The sequence below is a fragment of the Cyprinus carpio genome, chromosome A23, assembly GCF_018340385.1.
Source record: "Cyprinus carpio isolate SPL01 chromosome A23, ASM1834038v1, whole genome shotgun sequence".
In the NCBI taxonomy this organism is placed as follows: Eukaryota; Metazoa; Chordata; class Actinopteri; order Cypriniformes; family Cyprinidae; genus Cyprinus; species Cyprinus carpio.
Genome location: NC_056594.1, coordinates 6,616,934 through 6,642,895, shown reverse-complemented (window position 1 = coordinate 6,642,895; position 25,962 = coordinate 6,616,934). Strand labels below are relative to the sequence as shown.

Here is a 25,962-nt window from a genome sequence, read left to right as displayed (position 1 = left end):
ACTTTTTTTTTTTTTTTGCGTCGTCCTCTGTTGGTGCTGTAGAATGAGGTGACAGGTATAATGCTGTGTATTTTAGCATGATAACTGCATGGTATTGATTTTGGTATCCAGGATGGGATCAGGCCTATGTAGTCTTTCAGCCACAGCCAAAAGCTTTTTTTAGTCTTAGTTGTTGATAACTATTGCATCAACTAATGTTAACAAATTTAACATTTTTGTGTTGCCAAGAAAATAGAGGACAGGATTGTGGAGATACACACTGCCCTCTGTGGGTCATGAGGAGTACTGCATTCTCTTTTAACATCACTTTTTCATAGTTGTCAGACAGTGAAGAGACAGAACTGACATTTTAACTTCTGAGATCAAAACCCTCTGCCTCTCTCATCTCTGATAGTGTAGCAGATTTGGAGCATCCTCAACTGCTGCTGTGGCAGGATACACCTGCTGCTTGATGTGGCCGCTCTCAAGCACACGCGCTTGCATACAGTTACACTGATCAGGGGTGTGTTCCAGTGCTGGGGTGTACACGCGTGGGCCATTGCACGGGGGGCTTTCGCAGGGAAATCCTTGTTCCCCTTCACCCACTCTCTCATCCATCAGAAACTCAGGTGCATCCTGGGATGAGGTTACACCGTCTGAAATGTCAAGGGTTAACCTGTGTTTCTGGGTTACGCTCATAGGTTTATAAACGGTTGGTATGTTCAAAGGTCAGGGAAGAATCTCACTGTCACATAGACACCTTCAAAATCATTATGCAGGTTTCTTCATCTTCATGTGCTTGGGGTTCTCGTGGCTTTTGTAGCAGTTCACATGCTTTTTGTCAGTTTTTATAGTTCAGACATCGTGCATCAGAGAATGTGATATGATTTCATTATAGGTACGAAAGAAATGGAGTAATATTTAATGATGGTGGTTTGTGTTTAATTGTTTTAAAGGCCTATTTCCATCAGGGGTCATGATAATTGCAGTGTATTCAGACCCCTCAATTTTTTTTTCTCCACATTTTCTTATGTTGCAGAATTATGCTGAAATGCTTGACATTATTTTTTCACAAGAATCTTCACTCCATACATACACCATAATGTCAAAGTATTTTGTGTAATAAGTATTCAGACAGGCATAGGCCTGTATATAATTGCTATTATGTATAAATAATTATAATTTGTTATTATTTGTTATATGTTATTATATAATATATATATATTTTTTATTTTTTTTGCAAAGAGCAGGTTCACGTTTCATCTCTATTGTGCTGTTCTTATCTCTGACTCTGACTTTCAGAATTGTTGCATGTTGCTAAAATGATCCAAGATGACCTATTTCAAAAACCATTTGTCTTGCATTGTTGTTGAATTGCAAAGTGCACAAACTGATATAATCTAGGTCAAGTTTACCTTGCCTGTAGCTTTACGTGTGTAGCGTGATACTGTGAACACTCCAGTGCTTACAAATCAGGTTATGTCTAACAGTGAATACGTGAATGACAGTAGTATTTGTCTATAGATTCACAATATCTAAGCCTTCCTTTCATGCGTTTAGTGAATTCAGGGTCAGTTCTCTGTGCCCCTAATCAGACATCAACAGTATGGGACATGGTTGTGGATGTTTATGTAACGCAGATGACTGGAAGTGAAGCGGCATCATTCTGTGAGAGCTGGGAATGAGATTACACCCTTCACACTTACTCTGTCATCTCCCCTCCCTCGGTCTCATTTAATGCTCAGCTGTCCTGTGGTGTTCACAGTGACCCATCATTCCCTGCTCGGTGATTTCTTCTCGGTCCCATTCCTTCAGTTCACATCTGTCAGAGTAGAGCACACTCATTTTCCCACACTGGGGAGGGGCCTACTGGCTGCAGATAAATGATATTTTTCAAAATAATTATTTGCAGTGACAACATTCTGTAAACTAACTCACACACTCATTTTCAGTGACGCCCTGCTTGCAGTAGGTATATAGTGAATGTTTCAGTTTAGGTTTCCCCCACACAGTTTGTATATTTGGTAGGTTCCATGCACAATGCGCTAGTAAAGAAGCCTAGTATGAGAGCTGTTCTGTGTATGTGTCTTTGTTAATGTGCAAATTAACAAGAAACCGTAATGCTGTAGCCCTGGTGCTCTGGTTATCTTAAGGCTCCCCTGTTCAGGAGACAGTGAGCTGTGCAGTTATTTAGAGCCAGTTTATTACTCCACAGACTATTGTTGTACTGTTATCTATTTCAGATTTACCTATAGACCGCAAATTACCTATAGACCGCAAAAAAAAAAAACCTCATTGGTCACTTCTTGTTTGGGGATTCACCTTTTTCTGGCCAAGACAAAAGTCTGACTCATTGAAACCTGGTTAATTGGTATGCAATTTTCAAATAGTGCCCCTGTGAAAAGCATTTAAAAAGAGTACTTATTATGAAAGTATTGTTATTTTAAAAGAATATACTTAAGTGTGAACTTAACGCAATGTTTTCGGACAGTTTAATTGCATGTTCATTGAATTGAGGTCAATTAAAATAGATTAAATTTAACTTTAGAGTGCTTTTAAGGAATCTTTTTATTTCATTTTTAATGACTTTTCTTATCTCTGAAAAATGGGTTAATGTGCTGACAAGTATTTACGCTGAACTAAAATATACTTAAATATCATTTCTTAATTTCTAATAACACTTTTGTAACAATGAAGTTGTTTAGTACAATTAAAATATATTAAATTTAACTTAGTAATAGGTTTAGTATGTTATTCAACACATCAGAATATGTGTACTTAACATGTGAATTAAAGTGTACTATGTAGTTTAAAGTAAAACTTAAAGTGCACTTGTCTGTTAAGTCTGTTAAGAAACTGTCATTAAAGTTAACTTAAACGGCCTTTTATTTCAATAAAATTATTTGCAAGCACAGTTAGTGTATATATTTGTTCTGTACTTTTACAGTACAAGTGCACATTAAACGCGATTAAGCACGTCTTTTCACAAGGGTGTTAGTCAAAAGTACCCTGTTCCACGTGTCAAATTTAAAATGATCATTCTCCTAAACATGTTGGGAACTTTTGTCATTGAAGAGAGTGATAATATGCCTAAAAATATCATTGTAACCCCCTGATGCAAACCAGAAATAGTATTCCTCCTCACAGTTCCCCAGCACTGCAGCCAGGCTGCGCTCTCCGGACAGGAAAACCAGCGGAGGTTTAGCCTAGGATTAAGAAACTACAATGTGGCAGACCATAACATTTCCCACAGCAGAGCCTCTAATATCCTCTCCTTTCACATTATATGTCTTGAACCACAATAGCGGAGACATTTGGAAATATTCATCCACGTATTGTCGCCACATGAGTTGTCCATGCCTATCACTATGGCAACAGCAGCTTGGATGTTACTGCATGTTCCATTCACTTTTGGATGATTTAATTACATTTCCCGATAATCACCCTTATCAGCACGCTGAGACAGTCACAGAAGCTGAGTTTTACACACCCCACCACCTCCAACTGACCCTGTAAATCCAATTAGAGCAGCTCGAGTGCCCTCCGCTCTCTCAAACACAATCTCCAGGCATTTATACTTTGCTTTGGATCCCTCTCTTATCCTCTCATTTTACCAACGCCGTTTTCTACTGAGGAGGAAAAAGGCTTTTATTTGTTATTGGTGGGTGTTCAAAGCGACGGGCTGCCCTGTTTCTGTTAATCGCGGCTGTCCCCTCCCTTGCCTCGTGCCACCGCCCCTCTCTCTGGGGAGAGTGAGAAGAGAGAACAGGAGAAAGCGTCTGTTCTGTGATCACTGGATGAAACATGACGGCAGTGCTGGACATCAACCAGGTTTCCTGTGCAGTGAGCGGAGTGGTGAGTGCTAACAGAAAGACTGTGTTTTGTGTCGGAGTAGCCTGTTGCTTTCTCCCTGAAGCGCCAGCGGGAACTTTGCAGACGTGATCTGCTCATGCTCTCAGGTCTTTGCGTGAGTGCTGATGGAGTTTGAGTCATGTCGTAGGTAGTGTGGGTGAAGGATGGGCGTTATCTGCCTTTTGTCTGATGGATGTTTACAAATGTGTGTGCCGTCATTTGCTTTTATGTGTTTGTAAGTGTTGGAGCGGAGGCCTTTGAGTGTATGTGTGTGAGGGTGATGGCAGTGAAGCATGCTGTATGATTCCCAATTTTTGGTGCATTTTAGTAGTTTGTCTCACATCCAGACCTTCTCGGGGAGTGATGTCTTAAAACGAGGGAGCAAGGATATTCCGAAAAGAATTTGTCCCTTGATGTAAATTGCATTAGTTAGCTATATTAGTTAACAAATAATACTTAAACAGCATTTATTAATCTAAGTTAATATTAAGTTAAGCATTTACTACATATACATATTAAATTAACAAATGAGACCCTATTGTAAAGTGTTAATACTGCTACTATTACCACTGATGGTAATGTATGTGTTGTGCTATAGCATATATAATTAATAATGCATATATAATATATTTAATTTACTTGACACACATTACAGGTTTTGTGGTGTACATTATAAATAATAAGCATCATTTTCCTTAAATTATTTTTAAAATGCTCTACATTTAAGCAGTTTTACTTTTAAAAAGACCTTTAAAAAAGGCCTTGCAGAATTTGTCCACATACTAACTTCCCAAACTTAATAGCTGCTTTTGCCGCCGATGTTTGCAGACAAACAGAAGACATGCACAGGTTGAGATTTCTCTGCAACAAATAGCGCACTGACAGAAGCCTAACCTCTTTATCAAGTTCACCTTGTTCTCTTTCTTCCATCTTTATCAGAGCCCTGCCATCTCTGACAGATCCCTGACACATTTCTGAGCCACCCTCAGGCACATCTACCTTTAGCTCGATCCAAGCTGCCTGCTTTTCCATTTCTGTCCTGCTGCTGTTGGTTGGCTGCTGTGGTGTGGTGTTGTCTTGGTAACAGAGTCTTTTTGTTACTATATCTTCTTGGTTTAAGAAAGTGACCATGCAGTGCCAGAAGTGATTTTATCGTTTCTGTTTTAAAGGAGTCATCGGATGCTACGTGCACTTTTACAAGTTGTTTGAACTGAAATGTGTGTTGGCAGTGTGTGTGCACAACCACCCTATAATGATAAAAATCCACCCAGGGTTTTTTTTATCTACTAAAATCTTTTCCCCTTTCTCAAATCAAGCCATTCTCAGATGCCTATCAGTGTGATGTCACATAGACAGGCCCCTCCCACGATAGTTTGATTGACAGTAGTGTTTCAGCACAGACTGGACTGGCGTCTTGCCTTTGACCCGCCCTGAGTGAGCTGTCATCAGTCCGCCATTGTTTCACCACCGGAGCAGATGTAGACAAGAATGACTCCTAAGCGATTGAGGTGTTCTGTTGTTGGATGTAATAATGAACATAGCAGTCGTCATTTATTCCCGACATCTGAGCCGCTGAAGACGCAGTGGATTGCGTTTGTTTCTGAAGGGAATGCGCCCCGATCTACCTAAATGCGTTTAGAAGCGAGTATAAGTTTTTTTAATGAATCTTTGCAAATCGCCTTTCCTAATAATGTGCTAATTAGCAAGTTTCATGATGAATGCTGCTAAAGTAAACAGTCCTTCAGAGAGCAGCGGAAGAGAGGGGCGGTCTCAGCAGAGCTCATTAACATTTAAAGGAAAATGCTACAAAACGGCTTGCTCTGAAAAGAGCTGTTTTTGACAGGGTAAAAAAGGTGTTGTTTTACACTACCATTGAGAAATTTTAACCAAACTATGCTACAGACTTTTCATTAAGACCCTAAAAAATCTACTTGTTGAAAATCGGCATCTGATGACCCCTTTAAGTACTTGACTAGTGATTTAATTTCTTTGGTTATACGAAAGAGAGTGACTGTCCTGTTTGCTAAACTATAATTTCAGAGTAGCAAAACAATTTTACACAATGTTTGTATTGCATGCATGAATTATTTTAATATTATAATTAATACTTTTATTTAGAAAGGATGCATTAAATTGATCAAATGTGGCAGTAAAGACATTTATAATGTTGCAAAATATTTCAATTTCAAATTAGTGCAATTCGTTTTAAATTTCTTTTCAAAAAGAAAATCTAAAATAAATGAGGCAGCACAACTTTTTTCAACATTGATAATAAGAAACAAGAGTTTCCTGAGCAGCAAATCAGTATATTAGAATGATTTCTGAATGCTCAAGTGACACTGAAGACTTCAGCTTTCCATTGCAGGAATAATTTTTTTTATTTTTTTTATTGTAATATTTCACAATATTAGTGTTTCTACTCTTACTGTTTATTTCTGATCAAATAAATTCAGCCTCATGAACATAAGAGACTTATTTCAAAACCTTTAAAAAATGTTACCGACCACAAATTAATAGGCCAGAAGCTTTAAGCATTTAGTGTAACAACAAGAAGTATAGAAACATATAAAATCCATAGCAGTCAATTCACAAAAGCTTTTTTCAGACAAAACCGTTTTAGTTCAGATGGACAAGTAGCTGTGCAGCACGTCAAATAGAAACCGGGCGTCCACCAACTGATGGAGCGTTGCAACGGCTGTTTCCATTGTACACAGCTTTGATTATAAAGGGGAGTGATCACGTTTGGTCATGTCACAGTGTGCTGCTCACGTCCAGTGTAGAAATAGCAGCACTGTAGAAACACCTGTTTCTGGAGACTGTTTGAATGGTACATCAAGAGATCACACAACAGTCACCTAACATGAGATGTCAGGGAGAGCAATATGTGTGTGCACACTCAAACATAACCGCCTCATCTATTTTTAAAACTACTACCTTTAGTGGGTGCTGCTGTGGTTTGCTTCAGGTGTCAGCTGCTAGCATGATTTCTAGATCTTGTGCTTAAGACATCATAATCAGAGACTTCACTTGTGTAGGGAAAAAATAAATAGTTTCCTTCTTGTATTAACGAACGTGCATGCTGTGTCTTCGTTTAAGGTCACTATAGTCTTTTGAGTGTCTGTGAGTGTGCGTGGAGTCTGCATCAAAACAATGTCCTTCTCCTCTGGTGCAGGTCAGAGCCGCTTTTGGTTCTTTTGGTTCAGGATAATGAAACCTCACGCTGTGTGTGGAATGAGATTAGAGCCGGACCTGCTGCTCTTTTCTCCTTAGGAGGCTGAGAGTAGTGCTGTTAGCCTCTCACCTCATGCTTGTGGTTTAAGCCTCATCCTGTTTGTGTCGTCTTGTAGCTGAGGTGTCCATTTCATCCGAGGTGAAATTTTTTTTACTTTGACGTATAATGCTGTGGTTGTTGTGGTGATGTGCAACAACAAATAACATCAAGGGTGGGTCAAACTTACACCATGGTGAAACACAAGGGGGTGATTGAAGCTGACGTTGACCTGCGTTTATTTGGAAAAAGTCTAAAAGAAACCTTTGAGTTAATCATGAGCCTTCACTTGATTTAAAGATGTCTTTTGACTGGCTCAGCAGATATTTCCTTGTAAGAATAAGTTTAACGGCCATTTGTGAATTCATGCAGACATTGCATGATTTCATAGAGCTCTGTGATTAACCCTCTGGAGTCTAAGGGTATTTTTGGGGCCTGGAGAAGTTTTGTCATGCCCTGACATTTGTGCTTTTTTCAGTTTCTTATAAATATCTTAATGGCTAAAGTCTAATCTCACTGTAATCAGCACAAACTGGGCTATAATAATATGTGAGCAGCATGTATATACATGATTGTGTTTTTGAGAAAAAATATGTTATGCGTGGTTAGTGAAAAACTAAAAATGTTAAATCACTTGAATAAGGCAATAAAACAGAACAGAACATACAGAACATTGGTTCCCGGGACTTTTGAGAACTGGAGCTTGTAGCCTAGAATTTTTTTTTCTAAATGATGTGAAAATCATCTTGTTTACTCACTTACAGAAAACAATATATTGATTAAAATTTTCTAAGACACTTTTTGTTGGTAAAAGTCATGTGCGAGTAGGTGTCAACTATCATGAATTCACACCTGAGAAGACAAAGGCCTGCATAATGAGCTGCATAATGAGCCATTCAGTCAGCTCTGTCACTGAGAGGGAAGAGTTACAAGAAAGAATGTGAGGACAAAATAAATGTATATAATTTTATGTTTGTAGTTTATTTAGAATATATTTAATTATCCCACAACATAATTTAATATTCACTTGTGAGTGCAGTTAAACAGTTTATTAGGAACAGTCAAAGCTGACTTTCAAACTGAATTTTTTGCATCATTACTCCAGTCACACAATCCTTCAGAAATCCTTTTAACAATCTTATTTTCTACAAAAAAAAACATTTATTGTTATTATTATCATTATTATTATTATTAATGTTGAAAAGAGCTGAGAATATTTTTTTTTAGGTTTTTTAGGTGGGATAAATTGAAAGAACAGCATTGTTTGTTATATTTGTTACAGTTACATTTATTGGTACATTTATATTATTTACGTCAAGCTTTTGAATGGTATAGTAGTGTATATTGTTATTGAAACTTCATAATATTTCACTTGATTATACATTTAGTCAGGAATTATAGTTTTGAAAAAGTCTAACTAGTAAAATGTTTACACGTTATGTGAAAACTAATACAAGTATATAAATAAATAAAAAGAGACTTACTCATGTTTATGATCTCTGCTGGATAAAGTGCTTCATTCTTTTTTTCTGAGGAAATCCAAATCTCAAATCCTCAACCATATCACATCTTTTTGGGGTGAATTATGTCTTATTCCTCTCATCGCGAAGCAAACAGTAAAATAATAAAAACTTGAAGAACAGTCTCGCTGCGTTGTCTTCTGTTGTGTGGGCGTATTCAAAAGCCGCGCGCTTCAGTGAAACATTTGAATCTCAAAAGCGCGCTCCGCGCTCGGCGCGGGGGCGTGGTCGCATTAGAAGATAATGAAGGGAGACGTGAAAAACAGACATTGTGTTGTTTTCATATGGATTACTTTATCACAGAATATTTGTTTTCGGCAGCAGTTGTTTAGTTTAAAAGTAGATATGTCAGGCTTTCTATAGATATCTCTCTCATGTCTCTGTGTTGAGTATTCACGGAGTTACAGTTCATTTTAATGACACGTTTGTAAATGAAGATCAGCGCAGACAAAGGCTGCAGACAGCACTCCTTGTTTGTTATCTTTATTTTATAAGTGCACAAAGTTTTGTTGTTATTATGTCTGTATACAAAAAAAAGTAGACCCTTTACAGATTCGATTGATGTATTGCTCTTATCTGTACGATCAAAACTGAAAGTGTAATTTAAGTTCTTTTCGGGGTTATCAGGAGAAAATAACTCAAAACGCATATACGCGTTAATCGACTTCAGAGGGTTAAACAGTTGACACCTGTGCACTTTTATTATTAATTCACATCTGATTGGTTGCAGGAGCATGACATCGAGACTCCTCACGGTGTCCTTCATGTGACTTTGAGAGGGACTCCTAAAGGCAACAGACCGGTCATTCTCACCTATCATGACATTGGACTCAACCGTAAGTGGCTCCATATATTCAAAGTTCCTGTCTGTCAGTGCAAAATTTATCATTATAGAGCACACCTTCTTCAAGAGGAGAGGAATGGGTGGTTTATATATATAGTGTTTCTCTACCCTGTTCCTGGAGAAACACCAACCCTGAGTCTAAATATGCCAATTTCCTTATTAGTGGTCAGCCAATATTGTTTGTTTTTTTTGACAACCCATGCCAATTCCGATATGTTAGAAAGCAGGGTGGCAGATGGCTGATATAAAGCCGATATAAGTATTTGTGTGTGTGTGTGTGTGTGTGTGTGTGTGTGTGTGTGTGTACATACTGTGGGGAAAATATTTATTTGATCCCCTGCTGATTTTGTAAGTTTGCCCACTTACAAAGAAATGAAGGGTATGTAATTTTTATGGTAGGTTTATTTTAACAGATAGAGACACAATACAAACCAAAAAATCCAGAAAAAAACACATTATATAAAGGTTAGAAATTGATAAACATTTCAGTGAGTGAAATAAGTATTTGATCCCCTACCAACCAGCAAGAATTCTGGCTCATGTGGAGCACAGATTAGTCCTGTCACTTTAAGAAGTTACTCCTGATGTCAGCTCGTTAGGTGTATAAGACACCTCTCCACACATTCTGTATCTTACATTCCAACCTCTCCCACCACCATGAGCAAGACCCAAGAGCTGTCAGAGGATGTCAGAGACAAGATTGTAGATCTGCAGAAGGCTGGAATGGGCTACAAGACCATCAGCAAGAAGCTTAGTGAGAAGGAGACAACTGTTGATGTGATTATTCAGAAATGGAAGAAATACAAAACAACCATCAATCAGCCTCGGTCTGGAGCTCTGTGCAAGATCTCACCTCATGAGGTAAGGATGATCATGAGAAAGGTGAGAGATCAGCCCCGAGCTACACAGGAGGAGCTTGTTAACGATCTTAAGGCAGTTGGGACCACAGTCACCAAGCTTAACATTGGTAACACACTATGCCACAACGGACTGAAATCCTGCAGCACCCGCAAAGTCCCCCTGCTCAAGAAGGCACATGTACAGGCCCGTTTAAAGTTTGCCAAAGAACATCTTAATGATTCAGAGAAGGCTTGGGAGAAAGCGCTGGGGTCAGATGAGGCCAAAATTGAGCTCTTTGGCATTAACTGGACTCGCTGTTTTTGGAGGGAGAGAAATGCTGATTATGACCCCAAGAACACCATCCCTACAGTCAAGCACGGAGGTGGAAACATTATGCTTTGGGGCTGTCATGTACTGTAAAATCTTGGATGAGAACCTCCTTCCCTCAGCCAGAACACTGAAGATGGGTCATGGATGGGTCTTCCAGCATGACAATGACCTGAAACATACCACCAAGGCATAAAGGAGTGGCTCAAGAAGAAGCACATTAAGGTCATGGAGGGGCCGAGCCAGTCTCCAGACCTCAATCCTATAGAAAATCTGTGGAGGGAGCTGAAACTTCCAGTTGCCAGCCGACAGCCAAGAAACCTTAAGGATTTAGAGAGGATCTGTAAAGAGGAGTGGATCAAAATCCCTCCTGAGATGTGTGCAAACCTAGTTACCAACTACAAAAAAAACATCTTACCTCTGTGCTTGCCAACAAGGGTTTCTGCACCAAGTATTAAGTCATGTTTTGCTTAGGGATTAAATATTTATTTCACTCACTGAAATCCAAGATGAGATTTCAGTTGCACATCAACACTGCACATTTTCATCAAAATCTCTCAGAGAGTCTTTCTTTGAGTGTGTATACGTCTAATATTCAACTTCCAGCCAGAAAACTGATTTGCAGCGCACAGATGGTGGTTAATCAGGTCTAGAGAAAACAGTAGTTAAAATATGTGGACAGAAAGTTGTGTTGAACCCAAGTTTAGGTGGAATGTAATTTTTTTTTTTTTTTTTTTTTTCAGATTGGCTTTATTATCATTTCAGCTCTATGTAGCTAATACACAGCAAAACGAAACTGCGTTCATCCAGGAGCATTGTGCAAAATAAGACAACAAGGGACTACAAAACTAAACCGTACATTAATATTAAATTATATTAAATAGACTAAACAAATGTATTAAATAAGAGCTAAAAAGAAAGGAACTAAAAAAAAGAACAAAAATAGGATGGAATATTTATACACAGACTGCACAAGACTACATAAAGTGCATGTGTGAATACTGAGTTAACCGTGCAAACAGCATTAGACGGTACAATTTTACATAAAAGCAGGTCACAGTAATAGAGACGAGGCACAGTAGTGGTGTGTTGTTGATGTTTTGTGTGTGTGTGCAAAGTATGCACATGCATGTGATTCAGGTTTGCAGGGTACCATTTTTCTCTTTGATAATGATTTATGAAAACCGTGTTTGAGAAGTGTCTTGTTTTTCTCTTGTGATGCAGATAAGTCCTGTTTCAACACACTGTTTAACTTCGAGGACATGCAGGAGATCACCCAGCACTTTGCTGTGGTCCACGTTGATGCTCCAGGCCAGCAAGAATCTGCCCCTCCTTTCCCCACCGGGTAAAACTAACTACTGAAGAAATAACTCTGTCTGTGTCTCAAAATCTAGTGAGGTGCCTACATAGACAGCATGTTTGATTACCATTACTATATCCTTAATGTTCAAATTGACATTAATGTCCGAAACTGCTGTGACTGTACTCATAATAGACCTTCTTCCACATTTCTCAGAAGCGTAAAACGTCATAGTTTGGTAAGCATATATAGCGGTGAAGGGGAGACTGTCTTTTTTTTTTTTTTGCGTTCCCATTTAGTTTAAAAGCTCCACTGTAGTGCTTTCATGACTTTTAAAAGGAGAAAAGCATTAACTAGTAGCAGCAGGATTAACCAGTTCTAACATGAACTGTGCTGTAATCATAGACAGCATGCTAAGCAGTGCACTGAGGCACCATCTGTTCCACCACTGCTGATACAGTGTTTTCACACTTACTTATAATAATTCAAATAATTTAAGCTAGACTATTTGTCACTTTTGTCTTCCTTTTCTTTCCCTCAGGTACCAGTACCCAACCATGGATGTGCTTGCAGAGATGTTGCCCTCAGTTCTGACCCAGCTAAAGTGAGTCCAAACCTCAATCAGTCTGTACTGATGTCATAACATGATCCCTAATTCAGTACAATTAAATAAAAATAAATGCCATATGTTCAAGAAATCATGACGGCATCTATTAAAGCCTTAAATAATTTGTGCATTTCTTCTCAGAATGTATGCCAGTTAATAAGCAGTATATGAATGATTGTGCTTTAATTAACAGAATCAACAGTGTGATTGGTATTGGTGTGGGCGCAGGAGCTTATATCCTCACTAGGCTGGCTGTAAGTAAAATATCTTCCCTTTTATTTTGCTATAATGACTAATCAGTCATTGTATGTTGTAATATCTAACCGTAGCTTGTTGAAACAAGCCATTAGATGTTTAATAGAGCATCTGAGTGAAGTTCATCAGAGGTGAAGACCATTGAAGTCCATCTGCAGTAAAACCATCTGTCGTCAGTCTTCAATAATTCCCCCACACCTCATCTGAGACTCATAGTTCACACATGCATTCACACTCTCACCCTACATAAAGCTCTTATTCACCATCTCCGCACAAACATGAACGCTGAGGATAAAAACACACTCATTCTCATGTTTCCTGCTGGTTATTATCAAGGTATAAAGTGATACAAGAGTATTTTTCTCAAATTAACTAAAGAATGTGGCTTTCCATGGCTGTCTTTTACTACTGACTCCATTACTTAAGTCCAGCACTTCACACTTTCATCCTTTCAACAGCTTGCATTGCACGTTCATCATATTTCTGCCACTTGCTCTTCGGGTTCTGTGATGACGACCGATTTTAACAAACACACACCTACGCAGCTCTGCAGAACATCTTCATCAGTGTAAACTACTTAAAATCATTTGTATTACACTTTGGTTGTCACATGCTAGTCCGTAGACGTGTGGTGATGTGATAGTGCTGCCTCGAAGGCTTGCGTTTCTCTGCATGTCTTGTGTAGAGCCTTATGCAGAGAGGAAAAAGAAGAGGTGTGAAACCTGAACTTTTTTTCCGTCACGGTAACAAGACCATTGATTTGTTCGTGTAGCTGCCTATAGCTGCAGTTCTTCATTAAAACCAAGTGTGAGCCCTTGCAGTAAGTTAGCACTCTGGACATTGACTTACTGAGAATTCGGTTAAGGTGTTGATGTCTCTACCTGGTTGGGTCTCATAGGCTGACGTTTTTGCTTTGTCACCACTGAGGTTAAAGTTGACTTTCTCAGACCTGTACAGCAATTTGTAGAGTGACCCCTTTTACATGGCTTTACCTTGTTGCATTCTCAAGCCATCTGTAATTGACACATTTCAGTGGTAAAACAGAATATTAGTCAAAAATATAGGCCAGAAGTTGATTTTGTCTGTCACAAACTGGACTTGTAAAGTGGCAGTAAAGAGTTTTTCAGTCAGCCAATTACCCAAATCCCATTCCTGTAATATTTATTAAGTTACTGTTGAACATTGGCAAGATTGTATAAATGCTTTAATATATACAATAGTTTATAGTGATGCCTAAAGGAATAGTTCACCTAAAATAAATATTCTGCCGTCATATATTGACCTCCAAAACTGTATGACTTTCTTCTGTGCAAATTCATTCATTCAATTATGAGTGTTTTATGTTTTTTTTTTTCTGGCTGAGCAAAAACTTTTCTCTATTGGGCGGAAATTTCGGCCACCTGTGCAAAAACATTCTTTATACCAAACATGTACAGCGCGCACAAAAAAAAGTGTGTAACTTTTAACTTTAATGTGCTATTTGTATTTAATTTGACCCGTGACTAAATGATGTACATTTTAGATTACCTGAGGAAAACTTTATATTATATATATATATATATATATATATATATATATTATATATATATACAGTATAATACACTGCCATTCAAAAGTTTGGTATCAATAATTTTTATTAAATAAGTTTCTTATGCTCATCAAGGCTGTATCTATTTGATAAAAAATACTGAATATTATTTCACAAAATAATATTGTGAAATATTAATGCAATTTAAAATAAAAGTTTTCTATTTTAATATACTTTAAAATATAATTTATTCCAATGAAGCAAAGCAATTTTCAGCATCATTTCTCCAGTCTTCGGTGTCACATGATCCTTCACAAATCATTCTAATATGCTGATTTATAATCAATGTTGGAAACAGTTGTGCTGCATAATATTTTTTTGGGACTTGTGATATTTTTTTCGGGATTCTTTGATAAATAAAAAGTTAAAAAGGACAGTGTTTATTCAAAATAGAAATTTTGTGTTACAATATACACTACTAAAATGTTTGTGGTCAGTATTTTTTTTTCTTTTTTTTAAAGAAATTAATACTTTTATTCAGCAAGAATGTGTTAAATGGATAAAAAGTGAAAATAAAGACATTTTTAGAAAAGATTTGTATTTTGAATAAATGCTGTTCTTTTTAACTTTTTTATTAATCTAAGAATTAAAGAAAAAAGTAAAACGTTCCAAAAAAAAAAAAAAAAAAAAAAAAAAAAGTAAAAATATTATTAAGTAAAACATTCCAAAAATCACTGATAATAAATTAGCATATTAGAATGATTTATAAGGATAATATGACACTGAAGGCTGGAGTAATGATGCTGAAAATTCAGCTTTGCTCCACGGGAATAAATTATATTTTAAAGTATATTAAAACAGGAAACCAATATTAGAAATTTGCAATAATGTTTCACAATATTACTGTTTTTTCTTCTGTATTTTCGATAAAAATAAATACATCCTTGATGAGCAGAGACTCCATTAAAAAACAAGGTCAATTATTTATTAGGTTAATAATATAGGCCTAACATAATATAATATCAAAACAAACTGAAGCATTTAAACTGATAGAATAGAATAGAATAGAATAGAATAGAATAGAATAGAATAGAATAGAATAGAAACTATAGCATTTAAACTGAGATCTGTAAGTTAAATGTAAAAAAAACAAAAAACGTGAACGTCAATTCTTCTATAGCTATCTAAACATCCGTATGATGTACAGTTTGCACACTACACCTATGTGACTGTAAATGTCTCTGAGTTTTGTTACCGTTCTGTGCCCATCATCCGCTGTTTCCAGCACTTAATCAAGCCACTCTTCTTTAATACATGATGACGTTTTATTTCACATGTCATTGCGTTTGCGTCGGCTCTCGAGTTGAGCTATTTCGTAGGCTACGCAACCATTAAAATATTCGGTAACGGTTTCAACAGCGACTCATTTGGCGCACATCATTCCCTTTCTAAGAAACTGTAAACCGCATTCACCGGCTCTAACTCTATCGTGATATCAAATCTATAGCGGTTTACCCGAGCATTGCAATTCATTCGCTTTCGCAAATAGCTTTCCCAACTCATTTATGCGTGTGCGCGGCACATTATTTCTTCTGTGCGGCAGCGGTGGAAGAAGTGCGCGGCCGCGCGCGCGCGCAGCTTAGAGGGAACATAGTCAATGATACATATCTTCTTTCATTCTTTCATGCATTCGTATATTGGAACGGCATGAAGGTGACAGTTTCCATTTTTGGGTGAACTATCCTATAAACAGCTATTTGCCTATTAGCATAATTAAATGTTAACCAGTAGAGATGCATGATATATATCGCACGATATTTAATGCGCATCTCATCAGTAAAGCCGGTTCTGTAATCAGCTGTAAATTTCTACACATGCGTGCTTTCACGTGGAGCAGCATTTACTACACAGAGCCGTTGATCATTGACAAGCTGCGCAAAACATGCACAAAATATATATCGTGCATCCCTATTAACCAGTAACAAGCATGTCCACCAAAAAGGAAAGCTGTTGCAGATGCAAAAGTATTTATACCAGTTTGGTGATCAAATTTGAAGACAAACAATTTTAACCTTTAGAATATTATGCTATACATAACTGGGAATGAGTATTCAGGAAGTAAACAGGATCAGTTTTGATTTCATGTTGACTATTGACTTTTCTTTACTTTTCTGATATTATGTTGTGCTCCCAGGCAAATCACAATGTGTTTGACTGTCACATGACCCTGACAAGTCTATAGGTAGCAATACCACAAGAATTCAAGAATCGGTCTCATTAGTCTGTTCGATGTTCTGATGTCTAGCACCTAATCCTCTCAGTCCGTGGGTGCTCTGAGTGTTAAAGTCACTATGAGCTGTAATGATGGACTTATCCATGTGATGTCATTCTCTTAGCTGAATGAGCCTGCTCTGGTGGAGGGGTTGGTTCTCATCAATGTGGACCCCTGTGCTAAGGGCTGGATTGACTGGGCTGCCTCTAAGGTAAAAGTATGAATGCACTGTCAAATTAGCATGCTTATTTAGTGCAGATCATTATTAAATAATTAAATGACAATAAAAATATGATACACTTACTGCCCTTGCAAAAAGCTGTTGTACCTCTTTTGCATGTTATTTTCTGACAGTGTGGACTGTAGGCCAGTGACAAACAATATGCTAAAGCAACTTTTTGTAATAGGCACTTTTTTTTAATGATATCATTTTAGTTGCATTTGCATTTTAGTTTGATCAACAATGCATGCCATAAATTTTATTTGATCTTTTATTTTCTTTATACACTATTATGCATAATTAAGATATCATATCCTTTCATTATTAGTCAAAAGCTAACCCAAACCATTCCTCCATACTTCAGATTTCTCAACAGATTAGTGTAGTTGATCTTCTTAAAGTTTCCCCTGTTGTAAAGCTCATAATAACCTTACAGGTCAGAATGCTACAATAAAGAAAAGTCCTGCAGTTTGTTTTTCTCTTTAAACATTGTGCTTTTCACCAAAATTGTGAATGTGTGTTTCTGTTGTAGTTATCTGGATGGACCAGCAGTCTGGTAGATATTATTATGTCACACCATTTCAGCACGGTAGGCTTTAAATATGACACTCACCTCGGCATCTGTGAGATAATTCACTCAGAACTAAAAGATTTCTCTTAGAGTCTGTTGATGAGCTGAGTTTTTGTTTCTCAGGACGAGCTGACAGAGAACCAGGAGATCATTCAAACATATCGTCTGCACATCGCTCAGGACATCGATCAGGACAACCTGGCTCACTTCTGCCACTCCTACAACAGGTGACATTATCAGTTCATCTTCTGATCATTGTCATATGAGCTGATCTTGATGATGTTTTCCTTTTCTTATCTCAGTCGGCGAGATCTGGAGATTGAGAGGCCTATCCTGGGACTTAATGAAAATACAGTCAAAACACTGAAGTAGGTTGTTTGGTTGTCTGTTTTGTATATTTAAGTACATCATGGTGCCTCCTCTTCCATAGACCTTTATGTCTTTCTTCTCTTGCTGTTTAGGTGTCCTGCCTTGTTAATCGTTGGTGACACGTCACCGGCGGTAGAGGCCGTGGTGAGTGACTAATCAAGAACATTGCCATTGCATCTATGGGCAGTGAGAGAGAACACAGTGTGCTTTCTAAAAGGCCCATTATGCTCATTATCTCTTCGTACATGTTCTGTTCAAATTGTACTGATGACATCACATCCTGAAAGGGGCTGTGCATCATAAAATCTTATGCACTTGTGCTTGTTGTAAAGCACTTCTTTGCTTATGGCAAATGTCTGTCCATACATTGTAGAAAGTCAATTAAAATTCATGCTTCTGGTCTTGGATCCTGATTGGCCAAAACAGCACTTCCATCCGTTCTAAAATCCTTGATACAGTAACAGCTTATGTACACTACTGAGCTTGCCTAAGGGTGGCTACTTTAAAGTGAGACTGAGCCACTAATGCTGAGTCTTCAATTAATCTGCAATGCAAACAGTTTGGTTTAGTGCAGAGTTGGTCAGTTTATCTGTCTATACGTTTCATTATGTTTCTGAACTGACCATGTGGGATTGTATGCATTTTTCCGCAGGTTGAATGCAACTCAAGGCTAAATCCAACCAAGACTACTTTACTCAAGGCATGTCACTTTTACCCCTCCCTAAAACAATGTTTTGATTCAGGAATGCAAAGTTGTCTTCTTTTGGCAGAAATGGGTTTTTTGGCTCCAAAATATGGTCTGAATGATTTGTGTAGATCAGATGAGTTTGAGTTGAGCTTTTGAGTAAAAAAAAAAAAAGTAAATTAGCATTTTCAGTGTCATAGAATGAGTTAAAGTTGTTATTTTTGAATTTTTAGTGTCTTTGAAAGTGTAAGTTTTTTTTTTTTTTACCTTTTTATTTTTATTTTTTACTGTTACTGTATAGAGTCTAGCTAGTTTCCCCCTATATCATGCTAAAATAATCTGTAATTCCAAATTTTAAAGCTGATATTTAAATTTTTTTTTTTTTTTTCCCTGCGGTCATATCATTGTGACCTTTTTCACGCTTGAGAGGTTTTTGATTATTGTATTTCCAGTATGACAAATATATCCTCCTCTCTTCAGATGGCAGATTGTGGTGGACTTCCCCAAGTTGTCCAAGTAAGATTTAAAGACGACACCGTTATGTCTGTCACAGCATCAGTTTGATGTAGTTTGGACTTGTATTAAATGTGGATGTTTTCTCTTTGCAGCCGGGTAAACTTGCGGAGGCTTTCAAGTACTTTGTCCAGGGAATGGGCTACAGTAAGTATCTGTCCTCTTTGTCTTTTCATAGGCCACTTTAATGTTAAGTGTTTAATCGTAGCATCTTCCTCATAGTTATATTTACCTTCACTGTTTGTATGAATTTTGTCTCTTGTTTGCATTTTTGTGTGAAAGCATCTTGTTGTTAGAGAGATGTCAGCATCACGTCACCTTGGCCAACAACTTACATACTGTATGTCTCCAGTGGTTTAATAATGTACGTCATAAATACTCACACAATTCAAAACGTCTACAACAGCTGCAGGAATATGACACATTCACGAGTGTAGGTGTGAGGGTGCAAATCCTGCCTGTTCAAAGCAAGAAACCTAGATATCAGATGATATGAATCTTGATAAGAAGCGTAATTTATCCACTGCTGATCTGACTTTACTACACAAAGCATAAGGCCAGTATTGTCGAGTAAAGCAGGTCTCAGATCAGCCATCCGCTGCACTAACACATGACTTGTCTCCTGTGTGGCTGTGCAGTGCTGCGTTCTTCAGCGTGTAAGTACACTAGTCTTCCTCTAAGAGCATGCTGTGTGGCATGAGCCCTGTGTGACAAACCTCTGATCTTCAGGATTAATCGTTTGTTTGCTAAAAGATCCTTTGACTGAACAGTGGTTTGCATAGCATGGTTTGCATAGCATATTGCCGTAATACCTCAAACCTCCACAAATCTGTATTCAAGGACTCGGCTTCAGCTCTGTCTAATGTTTATATGGTTATTTTCACAATAGACTTTTATTCCGTGATATAAACATTAAATGAAGTTTATGTGTGTGATTTTATTCTAAGGTGTGTGATTTCTGAACCAATTGCAGCACTGGATTATTGCATTGATGCAAAAGTAATGGTTTGTTTCCATACAGGTCTTGGCAAATTCATCTGTAAAGAATTCCAACAGTTCGCTTAAAATCCTCCACCTTGTTAAACATCATGTTGATAAATTCAAATATTCATTCACTAGTGAGGGTTTAACTCAAATTCGCCAGTATACTACTGGAATTCACAATTACTGATGTGAATTGTGGTTTCAGTTAGTGCCTCCCAAAACAGCAGCAGCAATATTTTAGACTTTGTTAGCCATTAATGGAAAAAAAAAAACGTTGACCAAAATATGAGTTCAAATAGTCATGACTGATTGTCTTCCTGAATGAAATACACTACCATTCAAGTGTACTTTTTGAAAGAAGTCTCTTATGCTCACCAAGGCTGCATTTATTTGGTCAAACATTCAGTAGAAACTGTAATATTGTGAAATATTTACAAATAACTGATTTGAATACATTTTAAAATGTAATTTCTCTTTGTGCTTTTAAAGCTGAATTATCACCATCATTACTCTTCAGTGGACTGTTTAGTCTTCAGTGTCACATGATCCTTCAGAAATCATTCTGAAATGCTGATTTGCTGCTTAAGAAGCATTTCTTATCAGTGTTGAAAACAGCTGTGATTCTTAATATTTTAGTGGCAATCGTTTTTTTTTTTTAGGATTCTTTGATCAGAAAGTTCAAAAGAACAGTATTTATTTAAATTTGAAATATTTTACAACATTATAAATGTCTTTAGTGTACTTTTGATCAGTTTAATACATCGTTGCTGAATAGAAGTATTTATTTTCAAAACAAAAATCTTTTATTTGTATATATATATGTGTGTGTGTGTGTGTGTGTGTGTGTGTGTGTGTGTGTGTGTGTGTGTGTCTGTCTGTCTGTGTGTCTGTGTGTCTGTGTGTATGTGTATGTATGGTAGAGTTCATGTTCTGACTTCCAGAAAGTGTTTCTGACTTATTTAACACAATTACACTAGCAACGGTTACTGGTGATTAGGTGAGTTCTGAGAGCATGAGGAACGTGATCAAAAGCAGCTTGACTCGTTTGAAAATGCTCACATTTTGATGTGATTAGCCACATTCCTCCTCCGTAAGTCACTAATCTAATCCTGCGATCTGTTGACCTTTTTGTAAGTCTCTACTCTTGTGTTTTTACTGAAAAATACAGCCCTTCCATCAGGAAACACACACACTCTGTTAGATTTGTGCTTTCTAGACCATTTACTTCAGAATGTAATCCAAAGCACTTTGATTCTGCTGTGACGTTATTTATAAGGATTAGAGGTGTAAGAATTGCTGTGACTTGATTACTGTTTATGAAATGGAGTGGTTCTGAAATTTGGTCAGTTCAGTTTTTTGTACAAATTATGGTATTATTAAATATTTAAAGCTGCAGTCCGTAACTTTTTTTTTTCGTTTAAAAATTATTTGAGCAAGGACATAACCAGCCAGTGTTCAAAACTAGCGCCTTACACAACGGTAAGTTTGTAATAAAGTTTTCTAATTTTAGTGGTACGGGGGGAAATTTGAGCATGCTGCCACGTCATTACGTCACGTCTAGTAACATAAACATCTTATTTGTGCATCCTCGCGTCTTAGCTCCACCCCTTCAGGATTCGAGGGAAGGATGCAAGCAAAAGATGCGAGGATGGAGAAATTGAATCAAGTGAAATGCTATATCCTTGCTTTGCCCTTATGTTGTTAAAGTTTATTTAAGACATTCATAGTAAATATTAATAAAGCTAGATGCCCTGTTTTAAATATGACGGTTTAGATTGGTTTCCGGGTCGTAGGATGGAGGAGGGATATTGAGAAGCGCGCAAGTTGTCCCGGCTAGTATGCTGTATCACACGTGAGGATGCTGCAGGTGACGGATCGTTTATAGCCTTGTCTCACAAGTAGTTGGAATAAATTGCGGATTGAATTCAAAAACAAAGTATAACAATAACAATGATGTGATGTGATATGAGCTAACCGATCTTTGGATTTAATCACTATTGATGGTGAGATTTATTGTAAAGCTTTTTTCCCTCAGTTGGTCATAACAAAAGTGGCAGTTGTTACTTGCTTGTTCAGATGATATTCTCCAGTGAAAACTCTTATTTGGGTCATACATTCAAGATGTAGAATCTGTGAAATTATAGAAAGTGCAGTATCCACACCGGTGCGGTGACTGACAGCCACACATTAGATTCATCTGCACAAACCACGCAAGGAAGATGATTCTGCATACAGCTGCAAGTGAAGGTTTCAAACAGAGATGGCGACAATGAGGTAAAACTTATGAACTGCAGCTTTAATATATGTATATTGACTAAAACAGGAGATTAGGTTTTTATATTCACAGGTAATGAATTTTAAAATGAATGCATAATACATTTGGTATTATTACAGTAATGATCAACTATTAAAATCCATAATTGGTGTAAAAGCACCAGTGCATATTTACACCCCAAATGTTTGAATTTTAGGATATCAAGTTTTTTTTTTTTTTTTTAAATATGTATTTTTTTTTTGTTAAAACTTCATTTGTAGACTGTAGGTTCAGACAAGAAAAGTACCAAACATACATCCGTATGAGTGTATTCTTCTTTTGTCTGTCTTTTGTGGAAATATTAGTGAATGCAGAATGAGTCATTAACAGAGCTTAATGTTCATTGGTTGGTTCTGTCATTGACATGTTTGCGTTTCAGTAGAGGGAGAGTATTGCCGGTAAATTCCACCTCGTGTTTTGAGTCAGTTAAGTGTCTTTGTCTTGTCTTTTTTTTTTTGTTCTTTTCTTTGTTACTGTTTGGGGTGTGTTATATAGTTTCATCTTTAACAAACCCACAAGCATACACTCTGGTGAGGGACTATCCCAGAAGAAGACAGTTTCCCTTCTAGAGAGCTTCTCTCACTTTCTCTCTCTCTTCTTTCAGGTTATTGTTTTATTAGGGCCCGAGCACCGATGGTGTGAGGACCCTCTTGTTTTTTTTTTGTTTATTATTATTATTATTATTATTATTCTTCTTCTTCTTCTTCTTCTTCTTCTTCTTCTTCTTCTCCAAAATGAATCGCATTTTTGAGGGCTTAAACATGCTCAAAAAGTCCTGAAACTTTGCACACGCGTCAGACCTGGGTGAAAATTTACGGATGATATAGGTTTCAGAAGAGGGTGTGGCAAAATGGCTCGACAGCGCCACCTATCGTAAAAAAAATCAACAGCCCTCGAGCTGTGTTTCACGTACATGCACGAAAATTGGCACACATATGTAAAGCATCAGTACCTACATAAAAAGACTCTTGGAGCAATATCCGAAACCCAACAGGAAGTCGGTTATTTTTAATTTTATGGGCAAATTTGCATCATTTTTGTCATTTGCATGCCTTGTATTTTAACGAACTCCTCCTAGAGATTTATTCAGATCAACACCAAATTTGGTATGCCTAATCTAAAGGCCTTTGCGATGTTAAATTGCGAAGATCTTGAGTTTTCGTTGAAGGGCGTGTCCGTGGCGGCCTGACGAATTTCGATGATTCGCCATGAAAAAAATGAAGTTGCTATAACTCAGACATACAATGTCCAATCTGCCACAAACTTCACATGTTTGATAAGACCTTGACCTGAACAGATTGACATGCCCATATTCAGTTATAGTCATAGCGCCACCTACTGGCAACAGGAAGTGACATATTTTACGCTGGTAACAAACCTACCCCAAGAAATTTTATGATATAATTCTTTTTTTTTCAGTCACTCTATTCTAAAGGCCTGGGTGATGTTAAATTGTGAAGATCTTGAGTTTTCGTTAAAAGGGCGTGTCCATGCCGAGGTCACAAAGTTCGATTGTCTCGCCATGGGAATAAAAGTTATTGTAACTCAGGCATAAAATGTCCGATCTTGCCCAAACTTCACATGTTCGATAAGTGTCCTGGCCTGAACACATCTGAAGGCCAATATTCCATTGGGTGTGGCCCAAAATGCCTCGATAGCACCACCTATACATTTTCAACGGAGTGCGCCTAGAGCTACGTTTCACGCACATGTACAACAATCGGTACACACATGTAACACACCAATACCTACAAAAAAAGTCTCTTGGTACGAAATTCGAATCCCAACAGGAAGTCAGTTATTTTGAATTTTCTCTGCAAAATTTGTGTCGTTTTTGACATTTTCAGGGGTTGTACTTTTAACGAACTCCTCCTAGAGATTTATTCAGATCAACACCAAATTTTGTCAGTGTAATTTAAAGGCCTTTGTGATGTTAAATTGCGAAGATCTTGAGGTTTCGTTTTAAGGGCGTGTCTGTGGCGGCCTTACAAATTTCGATGTTTCGCCATGAGAAAGGAAGTTGCTATAACTCAGACATACAATGTCCAATCTGCCCCAAACTTCACATGTTTTGAGAAGACTCCTGACCTGAATATATCTACATGCCAATATTCAGATATCGCTGTAGCGCCACCTGCTGGCAACAGGAAGTGACATGATTTACGCCGTAACAAATTACTCCTAGAAATTGTATGACATTTTATTATTTTTTTTGGTCAATCTAATCTAAAGGCCTTTGCGATGTTAAATTGTGAACATCTTGAGGTTTCATTAAAGGGTGTGGCCATGGCGCCATGACAAAATTTGATGTCTCGCCATGGGAATAGAATTTATTGTAACTCAGGCATAAGATGTCCGATCTTCCCCAAACTTCACATGCTCGAAAAGAGTCTTGGCCTGAACACATCTGAAGGTCAATATTCCACTATAATCATAGCGCCACCTGCTGGCAACAGGAAATGGCTTGTTTTACACTAACTTAAACATGCAATGTCCAATCTGCACCAAACTTCAAATATTTGGAAAGGACTGAAGAAATGTACATGCCAAAATCCAGTTATAGTTATAGCGCCACCAGCTGGCAGCAGGAAGATTGGCACATATAAATGACTTTGACATATTCCTCTTATAATTACCACATAAAACGCATATTTATCGCCGTTCGCTGTTTTACTAAAGCCACCCGGTGGTGGTGGTGAGCCCGGGTGCGAGGGCCCGTTCATCGCTGCTTGCAGCTTTATTCTCTCTCTCTTCTTTCAGGTTATTGTTTTATGAATTATAGGGTTTTGTATATTTTTGAGCCTTGTTTGAAATTCAGCTTAGAATAATCAGATATGTCACAAGGGAAACCCATTCATAAAAGCTTACTCGGCCTCTGGCTGCCACTTTTCTTGTGTTTTGATTGATTCTGAACACTACCTAACTGTCAAGGCTATTCCCATCACCTGGTCTAACGTCCCCTACTTTCCTTTGCGTCTTCTCCTGTGGCTTCTGCTTAAACTTTCCTTTTCTCTATTCTCCCTCTTTCAGAAAGTACTAAAAAATAACCTCTCCCTTTCCTATGTCCCTTTTTTCCCTCTTTTCTTCCTCCTTTTTCTGTCCCTTTCCTTCTCAACCCTTACATCCAATGCCAACAGTCCCTCATGTGCTACTCAGCCACCTGAACAGCGAACCAGGTACCAGGAGATCAGCCGGCACCTTTAGCTGAGCCTAAGCCTGTCATCTCAACCTCCCGTACTTCCTATCTTCACTGTCCATCTGTCTTTGTCCCTCCTGGCCCAATCACATGCATACAATTGTCTTTTTGTCTCTGCATCGCGGCGTGTAAAGCATGGTAAATGGACATATGTCGTCAGTGTTTGTGTATGATTATAAGCAGTCTGAGAGAATGTGTTTGTGCACACTGTCCACTAGCAACAGATGTCTTATTCTATTCTTTTTTAGGATTTACATAGAAACACAACTTTACTTTGCATGCCACATTCTGCATTGTCTGAAGCTGACTATTCATTTTGCTGCAACGGTAAAAATGAATTTGAGCTGGAGGATTCTCTTTCCTTCATGGGAGAATAATGACTGCAGTGTTCAAGCAGGGCGGTTGTGTCACCTCAGGATTCGGAGATTTACTGATGGAGTGCTGCAGGAATGAGTGCTAGAGCCTAGAAACGAGTTAGCATTATTGAACTTACAATTCCGTCGTCCCAAAGTCTTTTG

At 37.7% G+C, this 25,962-nt stretch overlaps 1 protein-coding gene across 7 annotated transcripts in view; it reads left to right on the top strand.

The window, feature by feature from the left end:
* The window catches only part of LOC109101060 (protein NDRG3-like), a 53,960-nt gene that overhangs the window by 24,817 nt on the left and 3,181 nt on the right, over window positions 1-25,962 (top strand). For 2 of the 7 annotated variants that reach the window (XM_042712795.1, XM_042712796.1), the window contains exons 4-17: window positions 9,350-9,455; window positions 11,855-11,975; window positions 12,472-12,534; window positions 12,731-12,791; window positions 16,717-16,803; window positions 17,345-17,401; window positions 17,507-17,610; window positions 17,686-17,751; window positions 17,845-17,896; window positions 18,405-18,452; window positions 18,918-18,953; window positions 19,046-19,097; window positions 19,589-19,606; window positions 25,386-25,424. In XM_042712795.1, coding sequence (XP_042568729.1) covers window positions 9,350-9,455; window positions 11,855-11,975; window positions 12,472-12,534; window positions 12,731-12,791; window positions 16,717-16,803; window positions 17,345-17,401; window positions 17,507-17,610; window positions 17,686-17,751; window positions 17,845-17,896; window positions 18,405-18,452; window positions 18,918-18,953; window positions 19,046-19,097; window positions 19,589-19,606; window positions 25,386-25,424 — 910 coding nt within the window. Of the gene's footprint in view, window positions 1-3,607; window positions 3,835-9,349; window positions 9,456-11,854; window positions 11,976-12,471; window positions 12,535-12,730; window positions 12,792-16,716; window positions 16,804-17,344; window positions 17,402-17,506; window positions 17,611-17,685; window positions 17,752-17,844; window positions 17,897-18,404; window positions 18,453-18,917; window positions 18,954-19,045; window positions 19,098-19,588; window positions 19,607-25,385; window positions 25,425-25,962 lie in introns of those variants that run through there. The other 5 variants (XM_042712798.1, XM_042712801.1, XM_042712797.1 and 2 more) reach the window with 5 other exon arrangements.